Source organism: Sparus aurata, chromosome 4, assembly GCF_900880675.1.
Source record: "Sparus aurata chromosome 4, fSpaAur1.1, whole genome shotgun sequence".
NCBI lineage: Eukaryota > Metazoa > Chordata > Actinopteri > Spariformes > Sparidae > Sparus > Sparus aurata.
The window spans coordinates 22,485,853-22,510,693 of record NC_044190.1 but is presented as its reverse complement, the minus strand read 5'-3'; the positions used below and the strand labels follow the sequence as shown (position 1 = coordinate 22,510,693).

At 40.6% G+C, this 24,841-nt stretch overlaps 2 protein-coding genes across 2 annotated transcripts in view; one reads left to right on the top strand and one right to left on the bottom strand.

Moving 5' to 3' along the window:
* The window catches only part of gas2b (growth arrest-specific 2b), a 24,714-nt gene extending 12,644 nt beyond the window's left edge, over positions 1-12,070 (top strand). Inside the window, exons 4-8 of the mRNA XM_030414393.1 lie at positions 461-602; positions 2,315-2,378; positions 2,716-3,304; positions 3,389-3,496; positions 9,851-12,070. Of these exons, the coding sequence (XP_030270253.1) occupies positions 461-602; positions 2,315-2,378; positions 2,716-3,304; positions 3,389-3,496; positions 9,851-10,075 (1,128 nt within the window). The 3' untranslated portion in view covers positions 10,076-12,070. The remainder of the gene's footprint in view (positions 1-460; positions 603-2,314; positions 2,379-2,715; positions 3,305-3,388; positions 3,497-9,850) is intronic.
* tmem276b (transmembrane protein 276b) lies at positions 11,603-24,841 on the bottom strand. The gene is made up of 4 exons (XM_030414394.1): positions 24,108-24,841; positions 18,698-18,811; positions 17,011-17,148; positions 11,603-16,769 (listed from the first exon to the last, which is right to left on the bottom strand). The coding sequence occupies exons 1-4, from the start codon at positions 24,502-24,504 to the stop codon at positions 16,522-16,524; spliced, it is 897 nt and encodes a 298-aa protein (XP_030270254.1). The 5' UTR covers positions 24,505-24,841; the 3' UTR covers positions 11,603-16,521.

Genomic DNA, 24,841 nt, shown 5'->3' with positions numbered 1-24,841 from the left:
TCTTGTCTTTTACTTCAACAAAAAAGTGTTGTGTTCACAAGGATCTTTTTCAGCCCTGTCACATATAGTTGATACAGTGTTTAAGTCTGAGAATGGCACCAGTACAGCCCACAGAGGCTTAAACCAGTGAAAACCAGGTCAGGTCTGAGGCTGGCGACGTCATTGTCTGGAGGTGCATTCAGTAGTCTTCATGTCTCCTCATGTTTTCAATTACTTAGGCTGACCTTGTAAGATATCGTCTTTTGAAAGGATTACGTTCATTATAACATTTGGTACAATGGGTGAGCAGGAGGAAGCCTCCTCTGTCTCCTCACCTGTAGGTATCACTGTATTCACATTTAAACATGCTGTAATTGTAATATTAAAGAGCTCATGTGTATTACTCATTACAGTAACCATATCAATGTGTGTGTGTGTGTGTGTCTGTGTGTCTGTGTGTGTGTGTTGAAAACAATTACAGCCCTTCATGAGAAGAGTAATCCACTGGCGAGCTGATGCGACTTCCAGATCATTCTTCGCCCGAGACAACACCGCCAACTTCCTCTACTGGTGTCGAAAGACGGGCGTTGATGAGGCTTACCTTTTTGAGTCCGAGGATTTGGGTGAGCTAAGACTGGAGATTGCGCCAAACATTAAGGAGTTAAAGGAGCTCTGACCTGTTCTTCTTTTTATTTCACTGAAAACATTCTAAAGTGAATCGCGTCATGCAGCACTTTGACATACATGTTAGTAATTAAACTAAAGACTGTGCTCTGAGTTTCACCTCATTGGGGTAGAAATAATATAACGAGTCGCAACAACTGTCTTTCTGCTGTCAGGTGTAGACTGTTTGTTGTGTGGGAACATCATGTCTCTAATATTTCTTATTCAATTTTTCCATTTCTCCTCAAACTCTAGTAAGAGTAAATGTGATAGACGGTTAATAATGTGTGTTATTTGATGGAAAATGTTAGATTGAGCAACATGTTACTTGTACAAAATGAATTACAACATCATCATTATTATTATTATTATTACTATTGTTATTATTGCTTGGACCAGCATTTAGCTTTAAATATTATTTTCATGCTTTAATTGCCGTTTATCTGCCCCAAACAGCCAGTTTACTGTACTGTACACTAGCCGTAAGTTAATGTTAGCGAGCAACAGCCTACACCCAGGCTGTTTATGTCTGTGTGGTTAAATTCATGAAAACTCTCTGGCCTTCTCTCTGTCTCTGGTTCTCCCTCTTCTTTCCCCCTCTCCTCTCTGTAATGCTGCTCATGAAGTAAAGTAGCCTTCACTCTCCTCCAGCTCTAGTCGACAGTCAACGTTAGACTATGCAAACACCAGAAAACGGAGGTAAGCTCCGCCGATCGTTGCTGCAGTCAGGTTGATAAACAGGAGTGAGGATGAATCCACGTTTTTAAAGGAATTTTTTCCTCCCAGGCCCACAAAACAGCTACACACACGCACACAGGACATAGTTTCAGAACGTTCTCGCTGAATGTGACTGGGTCATAGTGATGATTATGTGTTTCAAACTCCTTGTATCATTTCACATTACACCTCCTGCGTGTGCAATGCTCTGCGTGCCTGAGGTGAAGCAGTCAACATGCTAACATGGTCCCGTATCATCAAACACACTCTTCCTTACGCTCCTCTTACTCAGGCATGTCCATGCAAAGAAGCAGATGCGTGAGAATGATAATGTGCAGGTTAATCCCCCTCTAACTATAACAATAACCCCCCGGAGGCAGACTAACCTACTTCACTTGACTAATTGAGTGACAGGAGAGCGAAGTTACTGTACTCTGACAGGCTTCAGTTTACTGCCTCAGAGACATGGCGCAAGGCACAGGTGATCACTCTTTCTCTTTTCTCTGCTCTCTTCTTCTTGCCGCAGCCATGGTGGATCTCTTAAACAGGTGAATGAAAACAATATACTATTTCTTATTTTGCTCCGTAGTTGTACACACTTTCATGCATCCTAAACCACTTCACTCATGAGAGCTTTCTTCTGTTCCACGCTGAGAGCACATAGCAGCATTATTAATGCACAGATAGTGGACTGGAGGTAAGAGGCAGACTTGTTGATGAAGCTTTCATGCCCTTATGCCCTCAGTATCCAGAGCCCACAGGAATTCCTGCTCAGCTTTAAAAGATAGCGGCACAATGGAGAAAGAGCCCCTCCTGAAAAGTGCCTCTAGCTTTGACACAGACATAAGTTTATCTCCGGAAACATCTTTCCTTTCAGATGAATGACTTTTTTTTTTTTTTTTTTTTAATTCTACCCCACCGCCCTCTTTGTTTGTTCTCCATACGCGTGATGAAGTCCTCCACAAGCAGCCGCGGGAGGTGTGCCTGTGCCTGATGGAGCTGGGAAGGATCGCAGCCAGGTAAACTAGAATAAAAATAACTGCTTCACCCACAGGGTAGCTGGAAAGTAAATGACACTGCCGTGCTATTTTCTGTGGATTGGAATTTTCAGCATACAACGGTCGAGATGGGGTCCGTTCACTAACAAAGACAAATCTGCTTATAATGATTTTAATGCCCGAAGAAGCAAATTCCTTAAACATTTGAACCAAAACACTGCCTTTTCCCAGTCCCCTGGTAAATGGTGTTCAAGTACTGCTGATCTGGAAACACTATTCTTTGTGGTTTTGGTGTTGATTTATTGTAAATATTGCTTATATACATTTTTTTTTTATTTTTATCAAACCTGTCTGTCAGGTATGGAGTGGAGCCTCCAGGGCTGGTGAAGTTGGAGAGAGAGATAGAGCGGGAGGAGGCGGGGTGCTTATCTCCATCATCCTGTCTGCCCTTCTCCTTTTTTCCTCCTACATCATTGTATTCACCATCACAATCACCCTCGCTCCCGTCCTCCTCTCCTCCTCCTCCTCCTCCTCCTCCTTCTCCACCTGCGCCCCTCACTCCAAACACAACCTGCCTGTCTGAAGCCCTCGCTGCCTGCCTCGCCTCTGATCTTCCATCAGCCACAACAAACCCAGTGCCTACATGTTTATCCTCTCCTCAGTCCTCCCTCCCAGCCTCTAACCCCTGTACAACCACAGTCTCGACACAAACACCTTTGTTCTCTTCATCCTGCACCACTAACACATCTGCTCCAGCTCCACCGTCGGCACCCACACTGGGCCAAGCGACGGTATCTCCTGCCAAAGTCTCCTCCAAAACAATAAACAAACACACTCCCACAGCTACACGTCCCATTGCCTCCCCACCTGCAGCCCTGACTCCTCGTTCCTCCAGCAAATCCACGAGCCGGAGGAGCACGGGCATCAACAACATCTTGGATGATATTGTATGTATTTGAGCTCCGGCTAATTGATATTTCTCTCACAAACTGTTTGTTTGTACTTGATTCTCTCTGCCTGACCTGTTCTAGGTGAGAAACATCATCGAAAATCCTCCGTGCAGCTGTCCCACCAGGTTCCTTGTTGAGAAGCAACCGAAAGGCTGCTACCGTGTTGGGGATAAAGTTCTGTACATACGGGTGAGTATGTTAACGCTAAACCTGACAAAATTGATAAAATTACCCGGATCTTCCGTGTTCTGGGCCACAGAGCGTGGGCACTGACCAAGCCGGCTGACTTCTTGTTTAGTACTCGACTAAAGTTGACTCTTGATTTAATCAAGCTTTTCTAGTTTTCCCAAATGTTATCAGACTGACTGGCTCAAGTTTTTAAACTGATGAAACTAATCATTTCGCGGGGGTTGCGATGCTCCAAAAAATGTATCCACCGTTTTACAGCCTCTTCTTTCACAATGTTAGCTCATGGGAAAAAGTATTTTTGGGCCCCAGTGCACCACGTGACGATATAATTACACGTTTTTGCCACTTCGAAAGTTGGCTTCAAAGCCTGGCGCTCGTCATGGGGGCTTGCTATAAAGTGTTTATCAACCTCAGGGGGCTTTGTTCTCACTTTAGATCTGCAAACAAAACAACAAATAAAGCTACGTAAATGTTTAATAATGATTTAGTAAGTGTTAATTACACTCAAATTTGCTTTGTAATGCTATTATAGACAAGTATAAGATAATCTGAATGTATTCATTCTGCATTTATCAGTTTATTTTGACAACAGTTGATTACAATGACTGAATTAATGTGTAGAACATGTATGCCATATGAAACATGTGTCATGTTCACAGAATTCACTTTTTTTAAGTCATCATTTTGCCGTAATCTTGAAAGCTTTGAGAATAGTTTATTTTTTTTATTTTTATATTTTTAGTCTTGTCAATGACTCTTAATGGAGTTTAGAAAGATGACCAGAAACAGTATGAGAAATACTAAACACTAAACATACCAAAACACACTATTGTAACTTCACCCCTCAGAGTGGCTCTTGTTGAATCATTTGACCGACTGACTAATGTTTTCACTAACATATCAGGTTTTTTATAAATGCCTTGTAATCTAACATTAAATGTCTTTTGTGCAGCTAGTAACACTTAGTCTTATTAGTGTTAATGCCCATCTCATATGGACTTATTGGGCCCTTTTAAATATTCACTCAGGCCTATTAAAACGACCTCGATATAAAGCGTTACCCCTCCTACACGCAGCAAACACTGACAGCTACATTTCACATCACGACATAATAGAGTAAACAAATGTGTTTTCTAAAGGAGGAGGCGGTTTCCCGCCCACCTCCTCCAATAGTTGGATGATTATTCTGCTGATATGTTGTTTTATAAAGTCATAAAGTAGCAAAATGAATAAATGAAATGCACAGTATGTAAAAGGAGATACATCATTGTGAAATATGATGCACGGAATCATAACTTGAACCAAATCTAATGGAGATGCGTCATAGATAGCTACAACTCATAATAAGGTGTGAGGTGCGAAGGCCTCCAGGTTATTAATCAACAGCTGAGTCAGCAACAAGTACGTCGTGTCACAGCGACTGATTTGCAGCCGTTCGGGATGGAGACGTAGGTGCCTTTCAGCGTCTGTACAAAGGCTTGAGGAATGGCTTTCTGGGAGGCGGGGTTGCTTGGCAACCAACGGTCAGGATAAGACTGGGCTGACAATGATTTTATTCAATACATAAGACCTTCAGCGAAGAGTTCAAACCTGAAGGAAAAACAAACATGGCTCTTTCATGAGGGCTTTGCAAAGATATGGCCGTGGAGTGCGGTTCAAATGGCAGCCCACACGGGAGTCCAAGTCCACATACATGTGGGGACTGGAGGGTTTGAATATAAGACGGGGAGAAAAATTCATCCAGACAAAGAGAAAATATAACAGCCTCAGTGTAGCTTTAGTGCACACTGGGTAATGCATATCCATAAATGCATAAAATAAGTCAGTTTTTGCAACATTATATCGTTGTGAATAAAACAGTTACAGCTGAAATCCCCCTTTGAAGGAGAAATGTGTGCGACGTGATCAGAATTTTCGATTAAAACATTCAACTACCAACTAACATTATCAACCGAGTGTGAAGAAACAACAGTGTTGCAGCGACGTTGTCTCGTAATACTAGCAAAAGTGTGACAGTAGTTTCAGCTTGGAGTTAAGCTTGTTAGCGTAATAAATGAGCAAAATAAACTCACCAAATGTCAAGACATGGAATGCGCTTACTTCTACTTTCCTTACTGAACAGAAAAATACAGCCATCACGCCATCTGAATTCAGCTTTGGCGGATAATCGGTCACTAGTTGTCACCCAACTAATGCTTTGTTGATTGTATTGACCCAACACTCTCCAAACTGTTAATCAGTGCTGTCAGCGTACCAGTTACGAGTCATTTTGACTGACAACATATTTTTACTGCCCACTCAGAAAAATATGGCTCTCTTTCAAGTCACAGAACACCTGTTTCTCCACAGCAGACATGTCAAGAACAGGAGAGCACGTGTTTGAACAGCACATCAATGCAAGGCAATAAAGATGATGATCCCCAGGGCGTGTCATTAGCATGTGGTCTGGTCCAGCAGAATGTGCGGAAAGAGAAAAATCACCTGTTGTTTTTTTTTGTCTTTTTATATTTCAATAGTACATACAAGGATGTCGAAGCCATAACTCTGCGTCCATCTGAGTTTCAAACCTTAATTACTAGTTTGTAGACGAGTCATGCACAGCTCCCTTCCCGTTTTCTCCTCGCCGCTGACAAGCAAACACGTCTCAGCTGTGTGAATAGCGCGACCCTGACTCAATCCATTACCTCGAAAGCTTGCAGCTGCCTCTGTGTGTGCAGGGAAACGTGCCATAATCCTCTATTACCATATACCACGATAACCCCGGTGCAGCTCCTGGGAGAGCGTGCAGACCTTTTTAAAAAAGCAGATACTATTGATTACCAAGACACAGTCATTAGTGAGGGGTTTAATCAGACAGCTTGTTAATGAGCGGCTGAGCATGACCGCCCCTCCTCACATGTAAAACCCCCCACCACCACCACCACACACACACCGATCGCCTCTATTCCCTGTGGAGGCTATTCAATCATGCCGGCCCCGGAGTGCTCCGCCATTCTTTGGTGTTAAAAAAAGAGGAAGGCTTTTCTTTCTTCTCTGCGCCCAATTAGGCTCTCCTTCAGCTTTGTCTCAGGGACACTGTCTGTCTGTGACAGTGGAAGGAAGACTTTCAAACACCTCACAATATCATGCCCACAAATTCTCAGTTTATCACGCTATAAGAGATAGAAGGTTCAAACAAAACATCTCGTTTTATTTGAACAAATTCTAGACCAAAATGGATGATTCAATATTTTTTTTGTCTTGTTGCTTTCAGTGAAGCATTTGGCAGATAAGCCTCTCATCATCCATGTTGTCTCAAGTGTCCTTGAGCAAGACATTAACCCCCAAAGAGGCTCCAGGGTCTTTGTTCTGTACGTGACCCTGACCTCTGACTTTACAGTGGAGGAAGACAAAGTGGGAAAATGATTATAACTAGATTGTGGTTGCTAAGTGATATTATAGGGAAGGCTAATGTTATTTTAATCATCAGAGAAAAAATATGTTTAAGTATGACGTTAATAAACAAAACTAAGAGTCTGTAGTTGTGAATGACTATACTGGTACAGCGGTGCTTTGCGCTAAATGCTAAAGACAACATGTAAATGTGGTCACAGTAATAAATCTAACATGTTTATGCTAAGCATGGTATCATGTTTAGCATGACAATTTAATTTAATTCAATTCCATTTAACTCAATTCTTGTCAATTCTGGTGCAGCATATAAAACATTAAAAACATATAAAACATTAAAAACGTACGAAAGAAATGAAAACACCAAAAAACAAGTAAGAAAAAACTTGTTCACCCAAAATTCTGTCATTATCTGCTCCACTTCATACCGATGAAAGGTCCGATGAAGTTTCAAAGTCAACAAAACATTTCTGGAGGTTCACAGCGAAGCAGCATTTAAGCATCCTAAACAACTGAGTAAAATAAAACCATAAAATGTCTCCATATAGCTCTTCCGGTGTGATCCAAGTCTCCACAAGCCTTGAGATCCCAAATTAATTAGAAAAAACGTTATTGACACACTTTTTAAAATCTTCACTGTGGCTGCTTTTTACACCGGACAAGCTGTTTGGAGCCATTGAGGTGATTTTTTCCTGTTGTTTTTTAATGTTTTGAAAAAAGTCCCCATCTACTTCAGATGTTTCAGGGAATGCTGCGACGTGGTTTGGCTGTGTACCTACAGAACTTTTTGTCGACTATGTAACATTACTTTCCATTCGACTTTTCATCTTGATGGTGGCAAGTAGATAATGTCTAAATATTCATTTTTGGGTGCACTTATCCTTTAATGGCAGCTGATGGGGATCTTATCAACTATGCTATTCCCCAAAGTTATTACAGTAACAATATTTTTGCCAGTCCATCCTATAGTTAAAATATGTCACAAATAAACAAAAACAGGCAGACAACATATTAGTGACATTAGATATAAAGTCAGGGGATCGCCAAAGGCAACAGCAACTGAGCCTCATCCCCAGGCGACCATGAATGTCTGTGACCAAAGTACACTTCACTCTAATCCCAGGAAACACGTCCGGTCTATTTATGTTTAATAAACACACACTCACACACACACACACACACAAACACAAACACACACAAACACACACACACACACACACACGAAGAGAAAACAAGAACGTATGACACACATGCGAGGATCAGCTCATATACTGTGATGTTTACTGTAAAGTCTTACAGTCTGAACCCAAAAAACAGCATCAAAAGCAGCGGATGTGGCTGAAGCCTGCCTCCTACTGGCCGGTGTCTAAATGACTCCTGTCCTCCTGAGTACACTCATGCATCTTTCAGAAGGAGTGGGGAGAGGGAATCAATGGAGCTGCCAGTGAGGACACAGGGGATTCCAGACGGTAGTATATGGGCTGTAGACGTAGCACACTCTGTACGGAGGCCTGCACGGGGGAGGGGGGAGGTAAAGAGGCAGAAATAAAGGAGTCTGCCTGACAAAGAGAGCTACTGTTGAATATGGTGTTAGAGAACAGTCATGTGGAGGATATCGTTCATGAAGTGATCAGTTTGGTTTAATGGAGGGCAGCATACACAGCATGCACCTGCTTCAGAGTAGTTCTGATGTGTAACAAACAATCAGTGTACACACGGCAGGTAATATGATAACTTTATCTATCAGGTAACAGACACCTGAGAACAAGTTAGTGTCAGAAAAGACACAACATATAAAAAGCCAGATAATCAGCAAACAAGTTGGATTAATCAAATCGGCCATCAGATACAATCTTTAAAGAGAATTAAGCAGCTTTAATGAAAAAAATCTGATTAAATACTGACAAAACTAATATTTTTTGATTTCTTTACATTTCATTTCCACAGAAAACCAACACTAGGTGAATTTTTAAGAATGAAGATCAGTCTGATTACATTCAGTCCACGTCTGACAGGAAAGTGGTTTATTCGGGATGTCAGACTTGACCTCTGTCAACCTCAACATTTTAATCTGCAGGATGACAGCTGAGGCGGGCTACGTCTGGGCTTCCCTCTATTGCTGTTGTCCCACTTGTGCGTGCGCGTGTCATTGATTTTTCATCTCGTACACGTGATGCTCACACACCTCACCACATCAGAAGAGTGGATCTGCTTGTATTATCACATTCTTAATGGCTCCATAATGAAGGGTTTATTGGCGATAAGGCAAGAGGGGGTCGGCCCGGTGCTGACAGGACAACGGATGGCTTTGCAAGGCCTCCTGGGAATGTTAATGTCCGCTGGGAGTTCAGGGTCTGCGCTGAACTCATCTCAATTTCTCTTTTCATTTTTTTTTTCTTCTTTCCAGGCTTTATATTGTGGCTGTAGTTGCCATGGCAGCCGTTGGTTTTTCAGCTGTATGGACGGCTGTCTGTGAGTCTGTGTGTTGATTCAGATACAACTGACCTCTCTGCATTCACCGCTGACACATAGACTGGCAATACAGTCGTCTTTTCATTTAAAACAAGTGTCTAATAGGCGGTTTGTGGTGCAGATCTGTGTGGGTGTGCCTTTATGCGTCACTGCATGTGTGTGTGTGTGTGTGTGTGTGTGTGTGTGTGTGTGTATGCATGTTTATGAGTGGATTAGTCGCGTGTGTGTGTGCTCAGCTGGTGCCACGAGGTGTTGTTTCATTTGCTTTAATGAGATTTTGACAAAGCCTTCCGAGAGAGATCATTTGCCTTTCATAGCTCGAGCTACATAAGCATGAGCAAGTTGTAAATATTAGATTTTGGTGCGCGTGTGCTTTTTGCATACAATGGAGAATTCAAAAACATCCGGGCAATACATCAGCCAGAAAATATATGCACTCTTTATTTCCCATGATTCCCTCTGTGACTGTACTGTCTGGTGTCCCCTCTGCAGATGCTGAATGAGCGTCACGTGATGGTACGCGTAGGCGGAGGCTGGGAGACCTTCATCAGTTACCTGCAGAAACACGACCCCTGCAGAGGAGGAGGAGGAGGAGGAGGAGGACCGTATGGCAGATCTGAGGTCAGGGTCTGTCGGGACAAAGCGAAGGCTCCCAGTTTGAACATCTCCCCTGACAGCTACATGGTGGTCGGTGCCCATTACCGTGGCAAGAAGTAGACTCTGGAACCGCTCGCCTCTGCTCCAGGCTCTGGGCAGCAGTGGTGAACATTTAATCAGACCAAACTGTACAAGGTTAAGATGTAACATATAGATCACATTTAAAAGGATATCCAGTGTTTTATAACAGTCGTCAGCTGATTATTGTTATTATCCGACCCACTGTCGACCCAACCTTGCAGTGAAGCTACATGACTGCATGTCTGCATGTCTGCAAAGATTAGCAGGAAAATAAAGTTGCAGCATTTTTAGTAATAGATTGATCTTTTTTTTCAAACAAAACATTTGCAGACTCCAGCTTCTTTAATGTGAGGATTTGAAGCATTTCTTTGCCACACATGATAGTAAACTGAATATCAATATACATTCATGACATTAATCCTTAGTTGTGGCAATAGCTATGTGCTGTATATCATAACTTTAAATGATCATCATCATTATCTAATAACCTTACAAGGAAGTTTGAAGTTAAACGGGCACTGTGTAGTTTTGGAATAAGACATTTTATAAGAGATATTTACAGTTTTAATCAGATAATAATACAAACTCATAGATATCCAGTTGATTTATATCCATTATAAACAAGCCACCCTCAAAATTAGATAATGAAGCCTGTTTAAATCCAGGAAGGTGGCTACTTAGAAGTGTCATGCAAGTATAAACCAATTAAAACAGTCAATTCTGTCTGATGGTTTCATTGAATCAAAAAAGACAATCATGACTGATGATTTCTTCAGGTTTTCGCTCACTCTCCTCCTCTCTCATTCCTTTCTCCTCAAGTTTCTTCCACAAAACTGCATTGTGCACCTTTAAGTTGTACACTTGATCCATTTGTACTGTTATAGTTTAGTTAGGAAACAGACAGCTATGTGTTTATGTGTCATTGTGCTGTAGTTTAAATCTGTATGTTTGTAATTTGGATCCCCTAGCAGCAGATTGAGAAGTAGTTTTATGCATAAAGCCATGGGATTGTTGTTTTGTTTTTTGTATTTTTATTATTTTACTGGATAAAAATGTTCTCTTTAGAATAAAACACAAACCAGATATGGAAAAGGGAGAAAATCTTGCACAGCCTATATTACAACTATTTAGTTTTACTAGATTTAGTTTTAACATTATGTATCATAATTTGTCATTTATTTAATATTCTGTCTTACATGATGAATGCAAAAAACGTTTGTAAATGTCTTTTTTTCATCCACTTTCACATTATGGGCCCTTTAAAAAGGCACAAAAACATCAAGACCTCCCTCTAGATGGCACCATGTCCTAAGTGACAAAAGGCCAAGCCTCGCCTCCGTGCCTGTTTGGAGGAGGCTGCTGTGATCGTGTCTCACCTCTCAGTGACATTTATCTCTCATCCAGGCTTGAAATCTGTTTTCAGTTTTGACGCCACATGAACAAAAAGATACAACTTCACAAAAACACAATCCTGCCTCGTCAGCAGGATAAGGATTTGGTCACATGTCAAAAAAGTGACATTAATGGGGAAAACTACACACACACTTAAAGTCACCAAGCAACACATTAGTAATTACATATTTTTATTTCATTAAAATAAATTGATTAAAAATGGACACAAGTTTTAATATATTGAAAGAAACTAACTGTAATGATATCATGCAAGACTGTAATGTCTTTTTAAGTCCCCACTTAACATCTGCAGTGGATTTGAACCAGTATAAATGACTTGTAGAAAATAATAGCTGTGCTACTGAAACGAGTGCCGCTCCAAATGGCGGCATTTTCACAGGGCATCTCTCATTTGCACAGAGAACATTTCTAAGTTCCTCGTGAAGCACAGGAAGTTGTCACTTTGAGAGGGATTTTACATCAATTTCAAATGTGTTGTTACACTGTGCTGACCTCTTTCGTTCTCTAGAGTACATTATTCGTAATGTTTTGTAAATCTTGCTACTGTGTGCTACTGTTCTTCTATATTGAATATCAATCCAATCAATGACAAAATCTTAGTTTTTTTAAAAGGATAGTTCACCCTGAAATCAAAAAACATATTCTTCCTTTGACCTGTAGAGGTTTTTATCCATTTAGTTGTGATGTGAGTTGGTGAGTTTGGGAGATATCAGCTGACAAGATGTCTGCCGTCTCTCAAATATGATGGAACTAGATGGCACTCCATTACTGAAGGTAATCCACGGACCTTGGTGTAAACTATTTTGTGTTTTCTTAATTACCGCACAAAAGGAAGTGTACATCTGACATTTACGCAGATGCACATGCTGTGCTTAATGTAAATATTAATGTCATCACGTTTGACTACGTTGTGACGTTAGCTGGCTAAGTTAGTTAGCCTCTACCTAGCTACGGCAACAACACGTGGACAAACCACACACTGATCAGCATTAAACCTGTGAATTTATGATTACATTTCCAGAAAAATATTCCAAACGGGTGAGTGGTTGCCTGTCATTGCATAGCCATTATTTGTATTCAGTTCAATTCAATTCAAAGGTGCTTTATTGACATGGAAATTATATGAACAATATTGCCAAAGCAGAAATGTGCTCGCACATTTGCAAGCTTCCTTTTGAGAGGGGATGCATTCATTCTCTACATGAAACTGCTGACAGGGTCTCTGAATCATCTGGACTGACTGGAACATGGTTTCTCAAAAGAGACATTGCCGTTGAGTTTTTCAAACATGCACCACAAGTTAGGTGCCATCTAGTTCCATTACATTCAAGAGAAGGCAGACATTTCTAGAGCCAATATCTACAAAACTCTGAAACCAACACCAAAATAATCGAGATGAAAAAAGGAAGGAGGAAGAATCTGTATTTTTGATTTTGGGGTGAACTGTCAATTTAAAAAATGTGTTGTTGAAATTTGCAATTTAAGCTATGGGGGTGTAAACATGTTTATGCTTTTAATTTTTTTTTTTTCTTGTAATACTTATTTTTTTGACAAAGTCCTGCACATGTGCAGTGGTGGAACACTAGTATTGGAAAAGTCAGATTTTACCACCTATAATACACAAAATACTTGTAAGATTTGTGTGCAATTGTGCTTCAGTCCTAACACATACTATACTTGCGTCATGTACTTATACATTACAGGTTACCGCTGACAGTAATACTCATATTACTGTGTAGTTTGGGCGTGAACTTAAAACTTTTATAAAACCAAAACACCAAACAGCATTCTGTGAGTCGCAGGACATCAGAGAATACACTGACTCAACCGTCAGTGCAGTGACCATAGATATAAATGGTTTTATATTTATGGTACGTCCGTGTTTCTGGCATAAATATTTTCACAATAAGAGCCTAGACCAACTGACCCTAAACACACAACATGGTATAAAACCCAAACTCTTTGTAAGACACAACAGGGTGCTTATTACATGCTCTGGTCATCTTTTGCTCCTGTATGTGGCCTTACAAACATATTATGTATAACTCCACCTGCTCAGACTTCAGGTTCACAGACTTTTTATGAGACCCAGCAAAGTGCAAAGATTCAACAAGACACTGAAGATACAGTTTTTTCAATCATGCCTCAGTTAATATCCTCGACTTCTGAAAAGTGGTAGCCTCGTGAGGAGGTTAATGGTGATGGTGAAAGGACTGAACATCACGCACAGTGTCGTCAATACACATTATAACACCGTTGTTTGTTTTTTTTCTAAGAAAGTTATTTGACATAGCTGATAGAATATCTCATGACTCATCTCCAGCAATCAACATTTATAAAAACTTCATCACACATGGCTGTAATATTCTCGATCATGGAGTTGAAGTACGCTTGAAGACTTCAAAATCAGCTCTAATGATTCCTCGGGGGGGGGGGGGTGATTCTGCGTGACAGAAAACTGGCTGCTGTGTTATTATCATCCACAAGAGAGTCGCTTCTTCTTTTCCACTCAACAAAGTCCTGCCTGCTAAACCCTGTTTCACATGGCCCAGTCCAATACTAGACATTGTTAGTCAATAGTGTCCCTGAACACAACACTTACAAGCCAATTTAGTAAGAATACTTGTGATTTTAAAGGTCCAGTGTGCAGGATTTAGGATCCAGGGGAGTATAATATTCATAATTATCATCTCGAACCTAAGAATCATTGTGATTTCATTAGCTTAGAATGAGCCTTTTGATATTTACAGAGGGAGTGGGACCTCTTCATGGACGTATAGTGATACCTGGATACAGCTTTGGAGGCGGAGCCCGGTTCATTCAACAGAAAGCTGCTCTCTGACGCATAAAGCCAAAAAATCTCGACCAGCTGAACTATGTGTTTAGCCCCCGGTTAACTTCAATGGAGATTAAATCATTTAATCCTGGGGCTCTCGGAGACTCTCTTTATTGTATTGGACCATATGGCTCAAATTATTACAGTGAAACAAGCATTTTGCGGGTTATGGCGCTTCAATAAACATAATTTAACCGCTGCTTCTCTCACAATTTAAGCTTATGGGAAACAGTCTTGCTGTAATTGCACTGTTTGGCAACTACGGATGTTAACTTCAAAGCCTGGTGCTGTTGCACCACCGTGTTTCTACAGTAGCCCACAACGGACAAACCAAACACTGGCTCTTTTAAGCAGCCATCATAGGGAAGGCTGAGATAAGGGATCACCGCCACTACCACTAAATCCTACACACTGTACCTTTAAGTATACATCATTTTGTAATCTCCCATATGCAAGCATACTGTGATCAAAAAACAAAATGAGTACACAGTGTGTTTTTGGAATACAGCTTCTAACGTACATCACTGAAGTCAAGAGTCTTTCTAAATGACTATTTTGTGCTTTTTTCCACAACCAGGTTTGGAGGCATTTTTTTAATCCAACAATTGAATCACAATAGTGGGAGACAAATGTAATGATTCCCATGTTCCTATTGCACACTACAAAACATACAATTCACCGATTCGTAAGTCAGTACACAATCAATATGTGTTCTATCTTACGATCAGTCAGAACTGTGAATTTTGAATCATGTTTTATGGATTTATTACTTCATCTTTACTTTTGTTTTTTTGTTTTTTTTCATTTTTGTTTCTGTTATGTTTTCCATGACACCACGTCCACATCTGTTCAATACAAATCTAAGGAGGAGCTCCTTTTTCCATTGTGCATCGCATTGTGGGACAATGATTTCTATTACATACATTTCCTTTCATATTGTGCTTGTTTCATTGATTTTTCAGCTGTAACTGAGCCAGATTTCATCTCGGACATGATTGCCCTCTAACAATGTGGATGTCACTATATTGTTGTACTAGGTGAGGCTCTGGGACGCAGCTTGTGCTTTTTCGTGTTTAGTGGGATCACTGAAGTTGCATTTTTTTTTTCTTCTAAAATTGCTTAAGTTGCTCATGTTACACAAAAAAATGCTGACCGATATTGAGGGTAAACAATGGAGCGTTTTAATACCTCCTTCACAGTTTGGCTTTGTGTTTTTTGCTTTGGTCAGGTTATGACTCAGCTTTCAGTAAACAGGCAGGTCGGGTTTGTCAGTTTGGTACAACAAAATACCTTAATGTTGCTGAATCCAATTATGGATTCGTGCTGCGAGCACCATCCTCTAACTCTTTATCCTCTCCACCCTGTCAGCCATCATTACCTCTTAACAAACAGAAAACAAACATTCTTATTCAAAATCTACTTTACACAAATGATGATCTTGATCTAGACAGAGATGCATTTTTACATATAGAATCTTTAAAGAAGAAACAATTTGCTTTTCAATGCAAATCGACTTCCGTGTGTTTTTACCGCACTGACCGCGCTTGCTAGATGCATTTTGTGCTCTGCAGAGGCTGCAGACGTTACTCCCGGGGCTCATGTTTGATATCAGTTAGTGTGCTACACTACAAATAAGCGATGGGCAGTCAACGCCAGATTTCTTTTTTTTTTTTTCATTACGAACGATAACACAGCACACATCACTCAACTGAAAGAGGAATGCTGACATGATGCTCTGGTTTGATGTCTGTGTGTTTGATCCTTTTGGAGGATTTCTCCCATGAATCATTTGGAGTAATTGAGTGTGTGTGGAAAACCATAGGCTGGTGCGTGTGTGTGTGTGTTTTGTGTGGGACTCTGTTGTATGTATTTAAGAGAGCACCATTTTAAGACAAATTCTCTTCAGAGAAAACAGTCACCTTTAGAGTCAGCATGTCAAACATCTGAACCAAAAAAATGTCTTATTTGTGCTATGAGAGCCATGGCCCAGACGTACGTTACTGTGGGTGTTACGTTTGGTGCTTCTGGAGGTCCCTCGGGGATTTCTCGAGATTAGGTGTGTGAAGTTTGTCGTTGCTTTGCTCCTTCTCAGGCACACTGAACACTGAAGGGGAGATGGAGATGTCGAGGGTGGTGTGAGATGGTGATCAGACAAAAACTGTTTCAGAGTTAAACATCAAGGTTGGAAGGGTGTGGTTTGTGCGTTCGGTGGGTCGGTCGCTTGGCGGCACCTCTGTCACACGGTTCCATTCTCCTGCCTCGGCTTGTGGGTCGTCGTGCGAGTTGGCGTGCTCAGGGAGGGGGCCAAGGTGCAGAGGAAGCCAGCCAGCAATGTGAGACCGAGGCCCCCCCAGGCACAAAACATGGACCAGCCATAGCCATGGCTAATGTCCTCAGGGAGGCCGTACATGTAGCGTGGGTAGCGGGACAACTCAAAGTTGATCCCCGCCACACATGTGCACAAGGAGATGATGCAGCATGTTCCTGTGTGAGCAGAAGAGACAAGCAGCGATTTAAAATTGTTCCAGTTCCATTACGACATTCCTACATGTGCTGTGCATCTCACTGCAGGACAGGAGTCATGCTACCACAGGACAATGTTGGACTATCTCATGTTAACCCAAAGATGCTCTCAGCTGACAAAACATGAATACAGAAATTGAATAAAATCGGATTGTGTCTGCATGTTCGTGAGTGGATGGTGTCATATGTGCTCTCACAGTACCTCCCATGAGAAAGAGTAGCCCAGCTACATATTGCATGAGGTCATGCTGCTGGCAGCATCCCAGCACTCCAATGATCCAGCCAAAGAGAATGATGGACACGGCCATGCCCACGAAGCCGGCCGTCATTCTTCTTAGATCTGCGAGCAGAGAGGAAATGTCACAAAGCAAACAGTGAAACTGGAGACTATTGTTTGGACTGGTTATTACGCTGAAAGCTTAATGGAATGGACAAATATAGACATCACATTATGCTGTGAGATAAAGTAAATAATGCCTTCATATTTTACTTGGTAATGAAACAGGAAGTCATTACATGTATTTTGAAATGATTATATCATTATTTCAGTTTCAGGATTGTCAATCAGAAAAAGTGTGATTCAATAATTTAACAGATAACCTAATTTACACCTTAATCTGCATGATTATTTTATTTTGAATTATCACTGTCAGTGATAGTCAGCAATGACCTGCTGGTCACTTATGAAAAGACCATCTAGATTTGTATAACAATTAACTTAAAGGGGCACTACTGTATGTAAATTTGGAGAAATTAAAACCCATTTTATTGGGTATTTTAAATTTACAACATTAACGAGGTGAAAATACAAACTCGAAAATTGCATATCCATAATAAAATGAGTATATCTCTGCAACCACAAGGTTATTTGAATACTTAAGTCCCTCAGTTGGGGAACCTTGGGGTTTGAACATATAACTGAATAAGGCAAGCTGCAAAAAGCAAGCATGTTCAATGCAGAGCATATCATCGCAGACGCACATCACTGAGTTCAAAACGTTTTATTGAAAATCACTACTGATGCAATCTAAGGTCAAACAGCTCCGTGGCTCTATCTCCCTGAACCAGGATATCAAATAGGAAATACAAGCCAATCCAAGAGTATAAGGGGGAGAGATTTAAAAGAAGACAGTAATCTGTCCGACCTCATGTCCTCAGATAAGCACGTCTAAAGCCAGAAGCTCCCTAATAGTGATGACATGATAACACGAGGTCAAGAGTCTGCATGTGGGCGAGAAGGGCTTATAAGGTCAGTGATATATTTGGGAACAGTGATGGGTACATCCGTCAAACAATTAAGACATCAACACTCAACCAGTATAGGTCGGCACTGTGGTAAATATATTATCTGATTTATAGAGTAAGGAACTACAAAAAGTTTTAAACAAAGAATAATGGCATCAATTTGCTTCACTAGTTAAGCTGTAAGGAAAATGTCTTTAGACTGGCCCAATCACGACAGAAAAAACTGTTTACTTATTCTAAAATCTACCAAATATCTCTGCAGTGGAGAAAACAGTGTGACCAAGAAGAAACCTGTCAATGAAAATAAGACCGGGCCCAAAATTGTGCCTTGAGGGATGCCGGATTTCACACATAACTGAGTCAACTAAACCCCTGAATGTAAAGACAGCTTGTCCAGAGGATATCATTTTTAAATTGTAACTGATTAGACTTGAAATTAAACATTGGCGAGTATTACATGTCAGAGCACGAGTTTCTTAAACATTTTCTGTTTATAGTTTTCTCTTTTTTTTTGCTCAAACAGCCACTCAATTGTATATCGATGAAGCAAAAATCTGAAGAATAAATGCAGATTAAAGCAAATGATGCCAGGAACAACACGTCTGACCAGTTCCACAAACACAGACAAACATTTTGAGACTTACGGAGTGCATGCCACTCGTCCTGTCGTATGGTCTTTGTGATGTTGATGGGTAAATGTCGTGGCAGGATGGACGAAGAGTAGTGATACTTGACTGGGGTACATCTTTGAATTATTCCTGGCAAAAAGAAAATGAAAGAGACAGAAAAATACATCTTTAAGTAGAGAAAGGTGACACAGAATACAATTTTACCAAAGTCTCATTCTGAATCATTGGGATTAGGAAATAACATACACACACTGTAGGAAAGCCTCATATTTATTTTTACAGTCTCACAGAGTTTTAATTTTACTGAGATGGCCTTATTAACCCCGCGTTCCCAACCACTCCTACACTGTTATTAAGAGGGGATTAGGAAACAATATGGAATATGGATTATTCCACTGCGGGCTTAATAAAGAACCTTAATTGCTCCCATTTAAAGTGAATCTCTTCACATTGACTTAATGGTCAGTGCGATAAGCTGCGTTCAAAGCAAGCTTTCACAGTCCCATGCATTCAGACATGGATGTAGTCCAGCTCCTATTTCACATGTTAAGACCAGGGCTGGGTATCAAACGTCCATACTTTTATGGCACCAACTGAATTGCCTTGATACTTTGGAGCATGTAGAAATGAACTAACATAGATCTAACAGTTGTGGTGATTGGCTTTCTCAAGGAATGCAGGAAAAATGCAAGGTTGCATCCAGAGACGGGCTCACCATGTGTGTAATGTAATCTTTTCTTAAAACGGATTTCATAAAATTGTATTGTTCAAGAACTGGTATCGAAGTTAAGGTATCGCTATTGCTATCAAATTTCCATTAGCCGTACCCAGCCCAAGCAATGACATGCAAAACTTAAAATTCCAAGCAATCATCACTTCAACACACAGAACGTAATTTCTGTTGAAAAAAGGATTCCCTCAATCAAAACAAAAAATTATGTAAGCAGCGTGGGATCATAGGAGTTGCTCTCTATATTTTGAGGGGTTGGGGTTTGCCATTGCAAATGAAAATCTATATATGTGACTCAGGCAGAAACTTTCTTCCTCACTTTCTTCCTCACTCTTTGACGCATCATCTGATGTTTTCCAGGAAGTCACAGCAACAGACGACCGAATGAAAAACATTGTTACTTCGAGTCAACTTACAGGTTTCTTGGAACGAATGAAGGTTTGAATGTTGGAAACATTTGGGATAGCGCAAGTACACAACTCAACAAAGCATAAAACAAAAGTGTAGTCGTTTTCCGACATTTTAATCCTAGAATGTTCAATATTGTACCTTTTAATGCAACACTATGTAGCAATTTGTCAGACATAATGTAGGTGTAACTCATTACGTCGCAATAATGTTATGTGATAAAAAAAACTTATGTATGTATGTATGTACACTGTGATCCTTCCCTCTCACTGAAGTAACATAGTGCAGAAACAATCATTATTACAAGGCACTGTACCCTCAACATGACTCTGAAGCTGTTGTTTCAGGTGAAAGAGTTACACGGTGCTGCTTTAAGTTTCATTTCACATTTTAGCAAAGAAAAGTGATGTTTCTACTGTACTTCGCCAAAACATCTAGAACCAAAGCTGACATGTATTTCTTTCTGTAATGGGCGTTCAGTGGTTTGATGATACATAATAAAAAAAATTCCCATTAGCCTACTTTTGTCAAAGCTTTTGTCAAACTAAGTTAATCTTTGATTTTTAGACTCTTTCCCTCTGACAGTCAGGTTTGTGATCTTCTACAGGCTTTGATCTGAATGCTCTTTGTTGAGGCACCCAAGGCTAAGACTGAGGGAACAGGTTTATACATCAGCGCTGCGTTTACGTCCAGATATTTAATGTTTTCCGTACGGACCGATGTGTTGTAGAAAAGCCATCGTGTTTGTGATCCTTCTAAAGCTTTTACCACACTTTGCATTGATGTGTGAAATAGAAACTATCTGTAACACCATTTACTGTTTACAGGACGTCAGTGTGCCACATCTAAAGAGCATCAGTGCTTTTATATGAGTTCAGCCTCACGTGTCAGGCAGAGAGAAGCATAACTTCACATCTTGGGTTCAGTCGAAATTCATCAGAAAATGTCTTTTTTAATTTGCTTCTATTACAGGTAAAGTGTTGGATACCTGCCAAAATGACTTATTCCCTGTACGCTTATGGTGCTTCCACACAGGTGATATTACTCAATGTGAGTAATCCTCAGGACTGTGCTTTAAATGACACCTGCCTGACCCTGCTAGCTTTGTTCTTCCTATCGGGGTGGGATAACTTTATAATTCTTGTTAATTTGGTGGTGTTTGAGGACTTAATTGGAAAGAAGCAAGACATTAAACGGACGTCATCTTGAAGCTTTTGGAAACACTAAACACAAATACATTTCACCATATTATGACATTTTATAGACCAAACAACTTATCAATTAATCAAGAAAACGGCCGGTGGCTTAATTAACGATGACATTAATCCTTCGCTGCAGCCCTAATCACCAGCAGAGATGTGTCTGTACTCATAATTAGACAAACATCAAACACTTTTGTACCTGTGCACCATCAAAGATCACAATTAGGGGAAATTAAATCCAGTTTCATTAAGTACACTAATGTAATTTAAACAAAGCAGTTCCGCCCAAATGACATCTGCCCTTCCGTAGGTGTTATAACTTGCTTTCAAACTGATGGGCATCATCACAGTTGTTGTGTTTCTATGAGATTAGTCCAGTTTATGTCATGTGTAAATATATCTAATCTATAACTATATAAGTGAAACAGCTGTATTAAGCCTTTTTACCCCCACTTTGTCTTAAATATCAACACCATATTTATCAGTCCTGGTTCTTTTAACCAAGCGATAGATTATCGATTAATCTCTAAGAATGGGATTAATATATGATATGAAATTGCTCTGATATCAACACTAATATCAACTCTAAGCATCAGAGCACTTATCAAGGGAATAAATATGATCTCACTCATCAGACAAAGCCACGTAAATTGGTGAATATCATCCGTTCACTCCCAGTATTTACTTCTGCCGCTGCTAAAATTGATCATGTATGAATTCCATTATACTGATTTGAACCAAATTCTAATTTGCCCCTTTATTCTGGCAGAACTCAGACTGCTGAAGAACCCAGAGGCGCTGGAGCTAACAGTAGCAAACATGTTTCATAGCAGTTCAAGATACTGAAGTCATGTGACCACAAGTCTTTTTTAGTAGTTAATCAACATCTACACCACAAGGTGTGCAAATATCATGCACACAGTTGCACCAAGAGAAATGTTACCTTCATATAGTTTTTTCATGCTGATATAGCGTGTATAAGACTTTAAAAATATGTTTTAGATTTCATGCAATCGAGTTAAATAACAGCACCGAGTAAAGCATCAAAACGACCACATGACTAAATCAGCACCTGACTGAGGAACACACAGAAAGATAACAGCCCTCAAAATTAAAACAAAAATAAAATCGATCTAATATCATTATCGTGATATGAGACTATGCGTCGTCTTAGATTTCAAAATTTTGTATCGTAAAATGGCATCTGGCATCGACTGTTCCTGATTTTAAAGGCTGCGTTACAGTAAACTAGTGCTATTTTCTCAACTTACCAAACTGTTTTTCTTGTATTAATACTTATATTATATAATATCATATTATATTATATCCACATTACTGTTGATTATTTATTAGAAATCTCATTGTGTTCATATTCTGTAAAGTATCCATAGTCATCGCTACAATACTGTCACAATATCAACATCGAGTTATTCGGTCTAAATATTGTGATATTCAATTTTGTTGAAGCATTTATGAAGTGTTTAAGAGGAGATTTCAAGATTTTGAGATACATATTGTGTATGGTGATTAGGGATGTTAATGATTGATGATTGATGATTAAACGATCAATTGCTGTTAGGACTTTAACTGATTCATGATGTATCAATCGACAATCAGAGATGGGCTAAAATACCGCAATTCAAGCAATTTGTCATAAAAAAACAAAACAAAAAGACATTCTATACAAACTAGGTTGGACTTTGTCAGGTCAGTTGTGATATTAGTTTGAGATATAGAGGTTGATCGTTCAGGCGGTTGGGCCTTCACTTTATCTGTTCTTTTAACTCCTGACGTAGCCCGGTAGCTCTGGTTTTGCATCGAACACAGATCATGTTCTCAGATCATATTTCATATAATCATTGATCGTCTAATGATAATCAATTGTTCAGGCAGACGACTATCAGTTAAATAAGCTGATGATGATTTGCATCCCTAATTGTGATATAGCCTAACTCAAAAGAAGTTAGGGATATTTTAGCGTATCACCTGATTATTCTTACATCTCAATTTTTAGATTGTATGAATATATGTCAGTCCCTGAAAATAATGTGACACACTTCATTTGGACTTTTATTGCATATCCATGCACATGCATGCATACACCCGTATCCCTCACTAATCTTGAGTAGTGTATTTTGATATTATTTTAAGGCTGTATTGCGCAGCCGTGTCGAACATAAATACATTTTATACACATTAAAAGCAGAACGGAAACGTAAACTCTGGATGATTTTAATCCAGAGCTCTGGATCTTGTGTTATTCCTTTGAACTATTTTTTTTTCTACTGTCACTTGATTTGCCAATTCGTAGATTCCAGTGATAAACTTAACAAGAAGAACTGCATTATTCATGATCGTAGACGTTCTATACATGCCTAGATACCAGATACAGGTGCATGCAAAGATGGATTTTGAAATGAGGTGTTGTTGACAGTTTTCCATCAGTGGTTTGAAGAGAAAACTGTCAGTAGAAGTGTCACGTTGGCCATTTGTCTGGTTGACTGATCTATGAAAGCTCATCTACTTAAGCGCTGACAGCTACAATCCCAAGAACTAGGGGTGTCCCCCTGTGTGTGTGTGTGTGTGTGTGTGTGTGTGTCTGATCAGTCTTAGGACCACTGTTCTGGACCGGGTAATTAATAAATGAATGAGGCCTGAAATATGGCTTCTCATTGTTGCTCAGTGGTGAGGCTGCACAGCCTGATCCAGCTTCTCCTGCGCTGTGGAATCACTGTTTTAATGACATTAACCTTTACAAGATGTTTTGTCTCTCAGAGATGCAAAACAGGTTGAGGAGCCCGATCGTGAGCCCAGACAGGAGGAGGTTCACTCAGCACAATGGACAGCGACATTCACAGAGCAGAAAAAAAGAGGCATAAGCCTCTGAAAATCCATTAAAAAAAATAAAAAAAAGACAAATGAAGCAGGTTTATGTCATGTAATAACATGACACGAGAGAGGCAGACACACGTTAACGTGAGAGCAGAGTGAAGAGTGAGGGCCTCGTCCTGTGTTGAGGTGTGAGCTCATCGCTGAGCATCACGGCCTGGTGCATACAGGAAAAGCCAGCCTTCCCTCTGTTTACCTTTATGAATAAGGTCCTCGGTCTCCAGGTCGAAGCCCTCCCGGTGACACTTCCTCCACAGCCCGGAGATGGTGGAGTTAAACTGCCGGCTGCAGTGAGACTCCATGGCAGACGCTGCGGCCAGGAAGTGCCGCTTCCCCCTGATGAGCGCTCCAGCATCTGGGCCGTTACCTTTCCTCTCCAGGCTCTTAGGAGGCATCTGGAGGGGGAGGTTGTGGTTGGAAATGTAGATGTAGCCCGGGTCGTTTCGCTTGTTGGCATAGTTTTTACACCTCTCCCGATGCCTCCGCGCGTCGGTCTCGTACCAGTAGTCGGTGCAGATCGCCATGGCGAGCAGCCCGAGCGCGCAAAACGCCAAGAAGAGCCCCGTGCCTGTTAATATTTTCATAGCGGCCATCTTCCCCGCTCGATGGAGAGCCCAAACAGTCGCAAGAAGCTTCCTCCGTGGCCGTGGTGGTGGTGCTGGTACCGCGTGAAATGAATCACGACGGCACTCAGAGCCTCACGCAGTCCTGCACAAGGAGCATGATGGTGCGAGGCCAGCGCTGTCTGGACTGGATGCTGCGGTCTATTGTTGTGGTACCCGGTGGATGCAATGTTGTTCCCACCATCTGTTATGGTACAGGAGGAGGAGAGGGGATGGATCGCGACCAACGCTGTGAGGAGGAGGCAGGGGCAGTGATGTAGTTGCGCTCTCTCTCCTCCAGGTTGCTGCGGGATGGCGAGGACAGGGG

What these genes read in the sequence shown, in the direction of transcription:
- tmem276b (XM_030414394.1), bottom strand. Translation starts at nt 24,504, where the DNA reads ATGGCCGCTATGAAAATATTAACAGGCACGGGGCTCTTCTTGGCGTTT. An exon ending in GGACGAGTGGCATGCACTCC is followed by an intron (nt 17,149 to 18,697) that starts GTAAGTCTCAAA and finishes CTCTGCTCGCAG; the next exon opens with ATCTAAGAAGAATGACGGCC. An exon ending in GCTACTCTTTCTCATGGGAG is followed by an intron (nt 16,770 to 17,010) that starts GTACTGTGAGAG and finishes CTGCTCACACAG; the next exon opens with GAACATGCTGCATCATCTCC.